Raw genomic sequence first — 13,864 nt, forward strand, 5'->3', positions numbered from 1 at the left:
AGAAAATGTAAAATAAGAACAGAAGGGAATGAAATCCTGGTGAATAATGCTAAAGGGTAGTTGCAGAAGCAGAAGCCAAATATGAAAGCTGTGAAGGTTTATCAAGAGAGACAAAGAATCAGAACAGAGAAAAATGGCACAAAAATTAAAGGAGAGAAGAATTAACTTGGATATAGTTATTAATTCCTAAACCTTTTTTCAGAAACTTAATGATATTTTACCTCAAGGATCATGATACATACTTTTTTTGTGAGTTCTAATGTGCTTATGCTAGTAAACTAGAATATATACCTTTTTTTATTATTTCTCACTATCCAGAATGTGTTCAAAATACCCTGATGTCATACAGCTTTCATTATATCTTTTGCAAATTTCAAATCTTTAGAATGAAAAAGTATCTCTAAAACCAAAATATGATGCCATCTATCTTAATCCATAAACTGATTTTTTCAGGATTATTCTTGACAATACCCCATTTATATTGGAATACAAATTTTGAGGTCAGATACAAAACAAAAGCTACTAATAACAATATGTATGCCTTAAATACTGTAGAGGTTGTAAGATATCTAATGGACTGACATTTGAACAATATAACACATCTTGGAATGCCATGCTCTTGTAGCACTACGGAGAGTTTGAAATCTTTTCATGAAATCTACTTGAGTGGTGCTAAAGATTTTAGGCAGAAAACTGAAAACAAGTTGCATATGGGAGTAACATTCATCAGCTATATTGTAAATTTTATTTGGAGGCAATCAGAGAGAGACACTTTAAAATTCCACATCACTCTGGAGAACCTAAGGCACAGATACAAATGATGTATTATGTTTTTAAAAAGTGACAAAAGGGAATATTAATTCTGGAAGATTTTTAATTAAACACTATTATACATTAGAGGAAAAAATTTTGCACAAACATTCCCTCACAAAGCCAGTAGTTTTATATTTACATAGCATTATTATGGTAATTTAAAATGTTAATCTATGATACAATGTTACTTCTGAAAACATATAATAAAATATAGTTGTTTTATAGCCATGCTCCCATTTTTGATGAAAGCTAGTTAGCTCATTCTAATGTCAGTCTAACACTTTAAAAATGCATAACAGATATTCAGTCAGCGTTATAAAACCTTTAAGACAGAGAAGGCTGTCAAACAGAATAAACAGAGGGCTCATCATCACTTATGTCTGAATCTTCGTCTACTCCTTCAATAACCGATTTCTTCCCTTTACAACAGGATACAATTAATCCAATCAAGAATACCTGTAAATTTAAATAAGCTATGTGTTACTTTTCAAATTTAAAATCATTTGGAAAGTAATGCTTTAAAAATTCAATGACAGTACTATGATACAAATGGACTACTAAGATACAAAAAGTTTACACATTTAACTATAATTTATAAAAGAAGGTGAAATCATGCCTGGGCTATCTGTACTTACCCCAAGAAAGGCCCAGTTACCAAAATAGTAAGCAGCACTGAAGAACCAGAACTTGTGAAGGAATAGGTATGTCCGGGTAACAGTACACTGATCTGTAAAAGCAAATAAAAGACTATGGTGAAATAGGTTCTTTTATAAAACTGATGATTAATACTTTCTCTAAAAGATTATTAACCAAAGCTAATGACCAAGATCATATGGCTAACAAGTAACAGAGATGGGACTGAAACTTAGGTCTCTCTCCAAAGCCCACTCTTTCAACCACCTTAATGTAGTGTTAAAAACTGCCAACTAATATGACATATTTAAAAAAAAAAAGAATGCCACCAATGCAATCCAGATCTTAAGTATAAAAAAATTATTTTGGTTAGTCTGCTTTATTGGAAATAGAAGAATCATTTTTACTTGGAGTGTCAGACATATCCTAAAACAAAAAAAAGTTTTCCTGATGAACATCAAGAAAAAAGAACAAAGTAATCAGATGTGGTTAGTATTAAGTTGCACTTGTAGGAGCAGAAAGGTCTAATACCTTTCCTCACCCACTGTAAGTTTCATGGCCAACACTCCTATAACAGAAGACAGGTTAACAAGAGAAAAGCATAACAAATTTATTTAATCAGTTTTTCATGACATACGAGGCTTCAGAAATGAAGACTCAGGGGAACACTGTATTTTCATGCTTAGTCAATGAAGAATGCAGAGCTAAGAATAGAGAGTAATTGGACAAAAGTGTATAAGTGAATGGTAACAGACTGAGGGAGGAAAGCCAGCAAGGTCTGTATGTTCAGATTCTTCTTGGTCTTTTACATAGCATCCCCTCCTTCAAGGTACAGGGCAGAACTCCTTCTGGAATGAGGGTCTTACGACCTACTATCAGACAAGGTAGGTCATAGAATTTCTTTATGGCCAGCCCCTACACAGAAAGGCAGGGGAAGGTTAGAATAATATTTCTAGGTTTATGGCTGGCTTTGGGAAAGTGGAGTTCTAATTTCTATGACATGGTTGGGGGAAGAGAAATTCTAGTTTCTATGGTCTGCTTGGGAGAGAAAGGGGAACAGAAGAAAGAAGGGCAAGGGAAGGTTGAAAGGATACTTTGCTTCTGGGGCTCTTCCAATATCCTTCAGTTCAAAGTACTTAACATGTTACAGTGTGTGCTATCATTTTCTCATCCCCAACACACTTTTCTAAGAAACCAATTCTCACTGCAGCTAAAGCTTGAGAGGTTTCTTTCAGCTTTTATCTTTTTATGACTTCTATTGAATGGATGATTACTTCTTTTTTTTTTTTTTTTTTTTTGAGACGGAGTCTCACTGTGTCGCCCAGGCTAGAGTGCAGTGGCGCGATCTCGGCTCACTGCAAGCTCCGCCTCCTGGGTTCACGCCATTCTCCCGCCTCAGCCTCCGAGTAGCTGGGACTACAGGCGCCCGCCACCTCGCCCGGCTATTTTTTTGTATTTTTAGTAGAGACGGGGTTTCACCATGTTAGCCAGGATGGTCTCGATCTCCTGACCTCGTGATCCACCCGCCTCGGCCTCCCAAAGTGCTGGGATTACAGGCTTGAGCCACCGCGCCCGGCGGATGATTACTTCTTATAAAGAAATAAGAAAATCACTATTTACTGATGTGATTCCTGTTTGAACTTTAGATAGCATTACAGCTGTAATTAAAAATAAATCATATATTTTTCCCCTTCAAATAAAATGTAACTCTTAAAGAGAAAGTAGCAGACTGGTTATTTGATATTTGTGTAAACCCTATAATAGTTTTGTACAAATACATTATTTCCATTAGTTACAAAGTCATCTACACATATTGACACATATCTAGTAAATGATGTCTCAGGAAATATTTATTCAAGCCATTCAGAAAGGCCTGTGGCAACATTTACAGTTGACCCTCAAACAAAACAGGTTAGAGGTGCTAACCACCACACACAGTCAAAAATCCACATATAACTTTTGACTCCTCCAAAATGTAACTACTAAATAGCCTGGTGTTTTCTGGAGGCCTTACTGATAACACGAACTACTGATTGACACATATTTTGTATGTTATGTGTATTACATACTGTGATCTTACAATAAAGTAAGCTACAGAAAAGAAAATGTTATTAAGAAAATCATAAAAAGTGAAAATATATTTACTACTCATTAAGTGGAAGTATATTATCATAAAGGTCTTTATCCTCATTCTCTTTACATTGAATTGGCTGAGGAGGAGGGGAAAGATGGGGAAGAGGACAGGTTGGTCTTGCTGTCTCAGGTGGCAGAGGTGGAAGAAGTGAAGGAAGCAGAATAGAAGGCAGGAGAGGCAACTGCAACTTTTATTGAAAAAAAATCCAGCATAAGTGAACTCATGCAGTTCAAACTCGTGTTGTTCAAGGGTCAACTATATTATGTAATTGAGTGAAAAATTATATATGCTGCACCTAATAGAGGATACCAACCTCACAAATTTCAGAAGCCCTTTATGTTTACAGAAGAAAGTCCTTATCTTACAAAGCAATTTCTTTTCAGTTAATTACAAAATAAATTATAATTTCTGCATATTTGTATTCAAAATGGACAATGGCAAAAAGATCCTACATGCAATTAGGAGACCAATCTCATATCCTATTGCTAATCAAGAAAATACAACTTTTATTTCTATTTTTCTGAGCTCTCTTCTCAGCTGCAATAAGTGTTATTTTCTCTCAAAACATAAAATTGAGCTGAGGGCTACACAGTCCAGCTTATTACATAAGGGATCTAATAACACTTTTTTTGTTCCTATCACATGGTTTTCTAAAAATAGCATTAAAGTTGTCTTTTATAAACATACAATACTTGTTACATAAAGCTTCAGATATGTTATGTAAAGATTTAGATAATCTAAATTTTATCTACTCTAAACCCTTCCACTGTACTTCAACATTTACTTCTGAATTGCTCAATACTAAACTGAACAAACCTGTCTCTTTCTGGTAAAAACAAAAACAAAAAACACAGTTTAATAAAGAAGCAACGTCTTCCTTTTAGGAGCAAGGACTACTAATCTAATTCCTGTCTATTGATACCCCAAAGGCTCCCTTCAGAGTCTTTCTTCTCTTTATCAACAGAAAAGTCTAGAACGAATATTCACAGTTTTCTAAGAAAACTAGATAGCCTTTAAGCAGCATTAGCTGAACATACTTCTGTCTCCTATAGTTACCATAGATGATTACAACTTTACACTAGGTGCTCGGAGTTCAGACTCACAGCAGAGACTCCTAGATAGAAAATTTATTTGTCATTTACTTTGTGCTCCCACCACATTTTATTCTTTTATTATAGAACTTACTTCACAGTGATACAGCTATTCAATTTGTCATTTTTTTCAGTAGATATACTGAGTATCCTGAAGTACCACTGGAGTATTCAAATTCCATGACTGTTGACGTAAAGTAAATTTAAAAGCAGATATTTTATTTAAAATTCATATTGTTAAATAGCCCATTTTCTAATTTTTAAAAATTAAAATCTGACAAGATTCCAAGGGTATACAAATGACAAAACTGAATATATATTGAAATTAAAGCATAACTAAAATGTCTAGCATGGTGAACGAAGAGCCCAGGCTCCGGACTCTGACAGACTTGGAGGTGAATGGCATTTGGTCACTTTTTTGCCATGTGTACAGGCAGATCTGAACTGTGGAGCCTGTGGACTTATAAAAAGGGGATATCACCATCTTTCCCCACAGAATTCCTATAAAGATCATATGACATATATATATCAAAAGCCCCATGCAAAGTAGTGCTTAATATTAATTTTCTTCCTTTTTTCTCTGCAGGGTATAGAGAACAATTGTGAAGAGTTGCTCAAATGGTTGCAAGTCTTAAGATTTCAGACATTCATGTCCAATAGTAGGAAAATATTTGGTTAGTCACTAATATCATGACTACTCTGTGTATGCCCATTATTTTTCTGTCTCTATAGTTGAAACAGACACAAATGGATTTGGCAAAATTCAAATTTGTATTATCAGTATCAGGATACACTGCTACATAGTAATATACCTTTAAATAACCAATTTGAATGTTTCAAAAATGAAGAGTGGGACAGGCTTGGAGCTACCCAAAAAAATGCCTTTTCATAATTATTTTAAAAACAAGAATGGTATCATTCATGGTTTAAGTATTACTTTAGCTTCAATTTACAAGTATAAGCCTGTGAAAAACTCAACTTAAAAAATAAAAGTTCTATTACTCATTTCCATACTTAAAGATATTTTGGGAGTCAGAACTTGACTAAATTAGAAATTTCAGGGCCAGAACAGGGCTAACAAAACAGAGACTGAACTGGCAGAAGCAAGATAAATCAAATCATTCTTCTCCAGACATCTAATAATCCACTTAGTGATATTTTAAATTGGCTTATACTCTCTGACTCTTGCCCACCACCAAAACCATATCTTCAACATTTTTTTGATCACATTATTTTACATGTTTACCTTTTTTAAAGGTTGTGGACTTCGACACAAGCCTTTTAAAATACCATAAAAAGGTACCATCATTCTGCATTGTTGTTGGAAAATGATAGGTTAAAAATTCACACATACAATAAATAAAAGCTCTTTAGATTCATCTTTGTCCATATATATCATTTTATTTCTATTAACTGGGATATACCCATATAAAAATTTTTGCTAATAAGACACACACATATATTTCCTATTCAAGTGACGATTCCACACTGAATAAATGGAAGGGAGTGCCGTTCTTCACCATCTGCTATCTTCCAGCTGCTCACCTGAATCACAGATATCTAGGAGATCTATAGATTTCTTTCTACAATTATCCAACTAAGAAAATCACAATAAAGGTTCTGAATTTGGTTTTACCTTCAAAGTAAATTTATATTGTTGGATATTTCATTTAGGAATTGTGTTCTAAAATCAGGAGTATTCCAGAAACTTCTGACTGTTCTTCTTCAAAAGAACATATAATTGAATTAAAGATTAAACTTCCAATTAAACTAAAGATTAGATGCTAACAATGAAAACTATACACAGGGGAGGGAGGCTCAGATAATTTTTTTTCTGATGAGAAAGTGGCCATACAAAAATAATAAGAATTAAAAGGGCCAAAAGGGGCATCTGAGGCATACGAATAAAATCAAAAGACTTTTGAATCCTGCTACTACCACCATTCCTTCATCTCTTCTCACATATCATCAAACAGAGAAATAATAGGAAATGCAAGTATACCATTATTTTTTGTAATTTAACAGCAGTCTTTAAGGATTTACCTGATAAATTTTATATTATATATTTCCTGTTTCCTTTGTTATGTCACTTTTAATGCATCTTGATTGCCACTAAGATAACTTTGGTTAAGGAGAATAAATAATACCTTTTATTTTAAATATATATTTTAAAAACATTTACTGTTTAAGCCACAACTAAGTCATCATGTTAAAACTTCACTTGAAATCAATTTACAATTAATTACTCTATATTTGCATTTTACAAAACAAAGACTTATGTTACATATGTGTGCATATATATATAGAAGACATTTGAGAAAACTCATGTAACACGGAGAATAATTTTAAAACAAGCATTATTTGACTAGTGACCAAAAAATCTGTTAGAAGCCTGGACTATTTTTTTTTTTTTTTTTTTTGAGCCGGTCGGCTCTGCCGCCCAGGCTGGAGTGCAGTGGCGGGATCTCAGCTCACTGCAAGCTCCGCCTCCCGGGTTCACAGCCATTCTCCTGCCTCTCAGCCTCCGGAGTAGCTGGGACTACAGAGCCTGCCACCTCACCGGCTAGTTTTTGTATTTTAGTACAGACGGGGTTTCACCCTGTCAGCCAGGATGGTCTCGATCTCCTGACCTCGTGATCCATGCACGTCGGCCTCCCAAAGTGCTGGGATTACAGGCTTGAGCCACCGCGCCCGGCCAGCCTGGACTATTTAGAAGCTACTTCATAGCTCTTGGTTGCCCATGACTGTGCCAATTGGTTCCTGATTAGGGTCTTGCTACTATTGAATATTTATAATGAACATATATATCTTAACTGTATACAGGGTAAGGAGCTTGGATTTTATTGTGATATGATTTGAAATTATTTATCAAATGGTTTTAAGAAAGAATAACATGAGTGGAGTACAGACTAGAAGAGGAGACTGTAAGCAGAAAGAGGTTTACCAAGTTAGAAGACTATACAACTGGAAAAATGAGCTCAGGGATGGGAAGAAAAAAGTTGGGATCTGAGAAATTTTTAGGATGTAAAATCCTAATGTTTTACTGTCAGATGGAATACATACACGTAAAAAGTTTTAGGAAACTAATGAAATACATCTAAATAAATGGGAAGGCAGAAAAAATGAAAATATATAATAAAAACCAAAGTTGTATATTTATATTAAAATTTAACAAGTGGTATATAGTTAAATCAGTGTTTTGTTAAATCTCACTGGGAGATGTAGGTAAAGGGGAAGAGAATTGATGAATGTCAAAACTCACAGAAATTTTGAAGGACACAGTTTTCTTATACTTTAAGAATACACAAACTGTATCAGGCTAATAAAGATATTTGCCAAATGTTTTCCGCTTAAGAATAAGTTTCAGAGTAACCATTTTTAAGAACTAGTATAGTTTGTGTTGAGCTCTGGTTATATTTAAGTAAGCTTAAAGCATTTCCAAGGTGCTAAAATATATATTTGCCTTTTAAGAAAGGATGTTACTAATTTCATTTTATTACTAATTGGCCATATAACACTCATTAAAAGGGAGTACAGGTAAGTATTAGCATATAAAATGTAGAAATTGTATAATCACAATCTGTATCAGTGAACTCTAAATTACTGAGACTTACTAGCTGCTGGTTGTAATTGTCCAAGGATAGTCAGATATAAAGCAATCGTCTTCTATTACTTTATCTTTTGATAAAAGTAGTTTAAATGGATATATAAGAAAATATTAAAGTTAAAGATAGAAAACTGAGATTTAGTTGAGTCTGACACTAATATACTATGAGATGTCTCCTTGAGGTAATTCATTTAGCTTCTAAATATCAGTTTCTTTGTAAGTGACATACAGATATGTGTGGTATATGGTGCTAGATCAAATTTCTGGGAATTCAGAGAGAAATCTGCATTTGAAAGAAAAGATTAGATTGATGTTTTCAGAGTTAGCCACCTTAAGCAATAATCTGTGAGTAGCTGAGAAGTTTCACAAAATTATTTAGGTTGGCTTTGCTGCAGATACTGGAGAACTGAGAAAGCACACAGCTAATTAATTTTTCTATACTATTTTATTCAACTTCTATCAACACAATTGCAATGTCACCCAGGAAAAGAACCTCAACATCAGGAGACTTTCTGGATCTCCAGCAACATCCAAGAAAAATGATGCTCTGATGAATACTCAATTTTCCAGTCTGTATCACAATCTTGCTTGACAACAGACACAATACATCAGGCTATCTCAGCTAGATACCAGTCAATAAGATCACTGAGGCCCTCTTTCTAACTTCATGTTTACCTAGCTATTGTATGACTATACATTTGATTTTCCATGCAAATTCTTTCTCTCTGGTGATAATTCACTAACCCTGATCATCTAGTTTATTTAACAGCTAAACTTTCTATGGTAAATTAATAAGCTGCCATTTGGGTGACATTAGATTCTTGGGCTGTTCTCTGTTCAGTTATATGAAGTTAAATACAGATGCTGGAGACCAAAGTATGGCACTTCTTAGAAATAATTCTATCTCATCACTCTACTATTGTGCTACACATCTTATGGGTTTACTACAATCAAATCAAATGAGGTTATCAACACAAACTTATTGTCAAATAAAAGACCAGAAATGTATAGTATTTAACCACAAAAAAACAATTTTCACCTGTTGAAAACACAGCTTTCTGGCTCAAGATAACAGACTTAGCACAGTCATTTGTTTCTTATCCTTCTCAGGACCTCATTACCGTTCTAGTATAGGAATAAAGCCAGGAGCAATCCTTTATCAGCAAAGAGAATGGAAGTAGAACCATCAGCTGATGAGAGGTTCCAACCATAATCTGGAAGATGGAAGGCCACATTTAAAAGGTCTCCAGTAAAACAGATGGTTTTCCTCCCATTTATTTTAAAATATGAGGATCAAGAGGTCCCAGACGCATGCACAGAGTTACCAGCAATGAGGTTTCCCAGTTCCTGATATTTAAATACAAGTTGGCATAAATGTGAACAGATCATCAAATATATGTAGAAAACTATCAGCATGAGGGAAAAAGAAAACAAGATAAATAACTGTACTAGGATAACCAAAATTATAATTTTACTTAAAGGAAACCATTAAGAAAAATGTTTAGTATCTTCAGGTATTAAAGATATTACATCCATAAAATAAGGATGCTTGAAAAGAACAATCAGAACAATAAAATACTCAGGGAAAATAACATTTTATTATATGAAATTAAAATTCATAATATGGTTGACAAAGCTGAATACATACCAAAGAATATAGAGCAAATGGTAGGCAGAAAATATGAAAATGAGATAATACAAACGATCAACTGAAGATATTCAATAAATAATAAAAAAAATTCCCCAAGGAGAAAAGAGAAAATAGAAAGAAACCATAAAGTAGCTTCAGAAGAAAAAATAAATTGGCATTAGATTTCTTACCAGTTAAAATGAAAGTAGAAGATAATATAATGCCTTTAAAGTTCTAAGAGGAAATGACTTCTCATGTAGAATTCTAAGCACAACCAAACTATCCATTAATTATGAGGACAGAATACTTTTCAGATATATGAGTACTTTTCAGATATGTATTTCATATAAAGAATTTTAATTTTTACCCTAGTAAAACAAAGGGCTTGGGAGAATTCACCAAAAAAGAAGATATGATTTACAATGCATCAGAAGTCTAAGGGATAGAAACTGTAGCATTATTATATATAATTATGATTTGTAAAGCTGAGCAGCAGAATCAGAAAGGAATTAATCCAAATAAAAACAGGAAGTCAGTAGGTTCCCAGAAGGAAGTTTTCAGGTTAATACAATGGGTTTCATCCAATAGATAAAGTGAGCAAGAAGCTAGAAAATATTAGGCATACTAACATCTTATGTTACTTTAATAATACTATTTAAAAAGAGAAAAGACAAAGGAACAAATTTTAAAAAGTGGTTCAATTCTACAAATGTTTAAGGGAGACAAAGATATATTTTCTTATCCTCAAGGAACTTACATTTCTATAAAAAGGTAGAATAGAGATAAGATATATAGACTATACATTGAGAGAGAATAAGGTAATCTTATAAAAAGTGTATGTGCTATGGGAATTCCGAGGAAAAAAGAGAGCACACACGTTTGGAGATTCAAAAAAGAAGGTTGAGTTAGAAATTAACTTTGTAAGAAGATCAGGATTCTGACTGATGAAAATGGGAGGGGTAGGGCAAAGACTTCTTGTGGTATTTCAAAAATAAATCATTGAAAAGCAAAGGTAGATAAGAATCTGGCCATGTCCAGAACATGTATGAAAAAAAGCTAGAGACTTGTAAGGGTTAAATAATAGTAGTCCTTAAATCCTAGACTGAATTTATCAGATGATGTGAGTTTTTACAGTTTTTACTAGAGAAATGGCATTATCAGAGTACTTTGGAAAAGTGGTTTCCACAGTGTGGTTCCCAGACCAGAAAATTCTAGGGTCCCACCTCAAATGCACTACATCAAAAACTTTGGGTCAGGCATGGGGGCTCATGCCTGTAACCCCAGCACTTTGGGAGGCTGAGGTGGGCGGATCACCTGAGGTCAGGAGTTCAGGACCAGCCTGGCAACATGGTGAAACCCTGTCACTACTAAAAATACAAAAATTAGCCAGGCGTGGTGGCACATGCCTGTAATCCCAGCTACTCAGGAGGCTGAGGCAGAAGCTGCAGTGAGCCGAGATCACGTCAGTGCACTCCAGCCTAGGCAACAAGAGTGAGACTCCGTCTCAAAAACAAACAAACAAACAAACAAACAAAAACACACATACAACTTTGCAATCTTGGTTTCACAAATCTTCCAAGTGATTTTGATGCATGCAAAAGTTTGATAACCTTTCTTTTACTCTAAGTTAAGGTAAAATCACTAAAAGGTAGAATAATTTAAGTGAGACATGATGAAAATGGGATGTGAGGGTCATTATGGCAAACACAACACAACACAACAAAACAAAACAAAAAACTCTGCAGCTCTTAGTAACTGATTAGGGGTGGAGAAGAAGCAAATAACTACTTTGAAGAATGTGGTAGTATATGAAATACTTAAGTCAGTGTAGGCCAAAGTCCTTATCTAATAGTTTGTACTATCTTCCCCAAGAGCTATTCATTATAAACATTCTTATAAATACATTACCAAAATAAAGCAAAGTTCTTTATATTAGTTTTACATGATTAATAATTCTCATTCAGAGCTTCCCATACATAGCTAACAGGTAGCATCTTTATTTTTTCTTCCTCGGCCTTAAGGGAACACCCTAACCTACATACCACATCACAGCTACACACACGCTTTCATCCATAAGGGAAGCCTAATGAGATAATGTTCAGTAACCAGTGGCGGTGCTCAGAACTTCATAGGTTACATTATTAGTTCTCTACGAAGGAATACCCAGAACAAAACGAACTCAAATAGGCCCAAAGGAAAAAAGAAATGTATAACCTTAATAGGTACACATAAATTTTAAAGATAATTATTACAGATATTATCAAAATTAGAATGTGAAATATTAAACAAATACTTTCTAATTAAAACTCTTAAAAATATGGGCATCACCCCTGACTCCCTTCTCTTGATGTCTCTCTCAAACTCTCTACCAAGCAAATACTATTGGCTCTACCTTCAAAATACATCCAGATTCTGACCACTTTTTGCCACTGCCACTACCACCATAAGCTCTCCCTTGGATTATTGCAAAAGCCTCCTGTCAACCTGCTTTTACCCTTGTCTCATTGTGGTCTGTATCAGAGGTAGGCAAACTATGACACACAGGGCAAATCAAGCCTATCAATTGTAAGTTTTATTGAAACAGAGCTATAGCCATCCCTTAAGTAATGTTTATGGCAGTTTTCATGCTGCAATAGTGGAGCTGAGTGGTTATCATAGACTACTACATGACCCACAAAGCCTGAAATATTTACTATCTGGCTATTTACAGAAAAAAAGTTTCCAAGCCTTGGTCTATATGCAACACAGTAGTCAGAGTGATCCTGTAAGAACACACGTCACATCATGCCATTCCTCTGTTCACGATCTTCCAGATACTTTTCATCTGAAAGTAAAAGCTGACATCCTTAAAATTATCTGCTTGCTATTCCTCTGCCTCTTCAAGCATACTCCTGCTGTGTACTTGCTGTTAACCCTATCTAGAATACTCCTCCCCAGATACTGTGTTTGCTCCTCACTTCTTTAAAGTCATGTCACCTTCCCAGTAAGAATTCCCTTTCTCCTGTACCTAAAATTTCAAACCATTCCTCCTTCTGAACACCACTTAATCTCCTTTGGCACTTTATTTTTCTCCATAATGCTTATCACCTGACTTATTTATTTGTGTCTCCTTATATTAAATAAGCTCCATGGGGACAGGGATACTAGAGCGTTTTGTTCACTGCTGTATCCCTAGCACCTAGAACAGTATCTGGCACATAGCAGACATCAATAAATATTTGTTAAATGACAAAGCACAGGAATAACAGATAAGTAAAATTAAATGACCTATGTAATACTGGAAATTAAGACATTTACAAATTTATCTTAGAATTTCATGACTAACAGGATTGTGGTTCTCTGTATTACTAAAGATATGTCAATATATTAGAAAGGTGACTGAAGTGCAACACAGTCATTACTTAATATTATATTACACAAAGATGGTAACTTTCTAAATAAAGCTATCAAAATTATCAAAATTCTAGTAGAGTTGATGACTTATATTAATCTTTAAAGCTAAATCTAACTATCCTTAACTTTCTCATCCTCACTACCAAATTTTCAGACTATAAAACAAAAGGACCACATAGTTTTTCTTAAAGGTCTCTGCCCCATGTTCTTCCGTCTAAAGAACCAGATGACCTACATTCTCCTGAAGAGGGTTATCTTCTTAGCTATACACTTTCAGAAAAAGCTTAATATGGGGTAGGAAGTGTGAAGTTGATAGTCCATATTCAAATCTGCTTTTTAAATTAAGACAGGAGCAATCTAGCACCATTTTCATTTTGCATTATATTTAGGGACTACCACTAGGCTCACAGCACCACAGAAGATACTAACGAAGATATTAGGAGACTGTCATCACAAAGCATCAGTGTCACTTTTTATTTCACCCTTTAAGACTTAGTTTCTAGTGAAATTGCTTGACCAGCTTCATTTTAGCCTGTTAAAACTGGCTGTTCTTAACATGAACA

General features: G+C 34.4%; 1 protein-coding gene across 4 annotated transcripts in view; it reads right to left on the minus strand.

The window, feature by feature from the left end:
- Positions 1-717: 717 nt before the first annotated feature.
- LMBRD1 (LMBR1 domain containing 1) overlaps positions 718-13,864 on the minus strand; it is a 129,291-nt gene continuing 116,144 nt past the window's right edge. For 2 of the 4 annotated variants that reach the window (XR_004184313.1, XM_031667153.1), the window contains exons 15-16: positions 1,449-1,540; positions 718-1,269 (exon numbers count right to left, since the gene is read on the minus strand). Coding sequence is in view for 3 of the 4 variants with exons in the window: in XM_031667153.1 (XP_031523013.1) it covers positions 1,156-1,269; positions 1,449-1,540 (206 nt within the window). In the remaining variant the exon portion in view is untranslated. Of the gene's footprint in view, positions 1,270-1,448; positions 1,541-4,765; positions 4,856-13,864 lie in introns of those variants that run through there. The other 2 variants (XM_021937398.1, XM_031667154.1) reach the window with 2 other exon arrangements.

Source organism: Papio anubis, chromosome 6, assembly GCF_008728515.1.
Source record: "Papio anubis isolate 15944 chromosome 6, Panubis1.0, whole genome shotgun sequence".
In the NCBI taxonomy this organism is placed as follows: domain Eukaryota; kingdom Metazoa; phylum Chordata; class Mammalia; order Primates; family Cercopithecidae; genus Papio; species Papio anubis.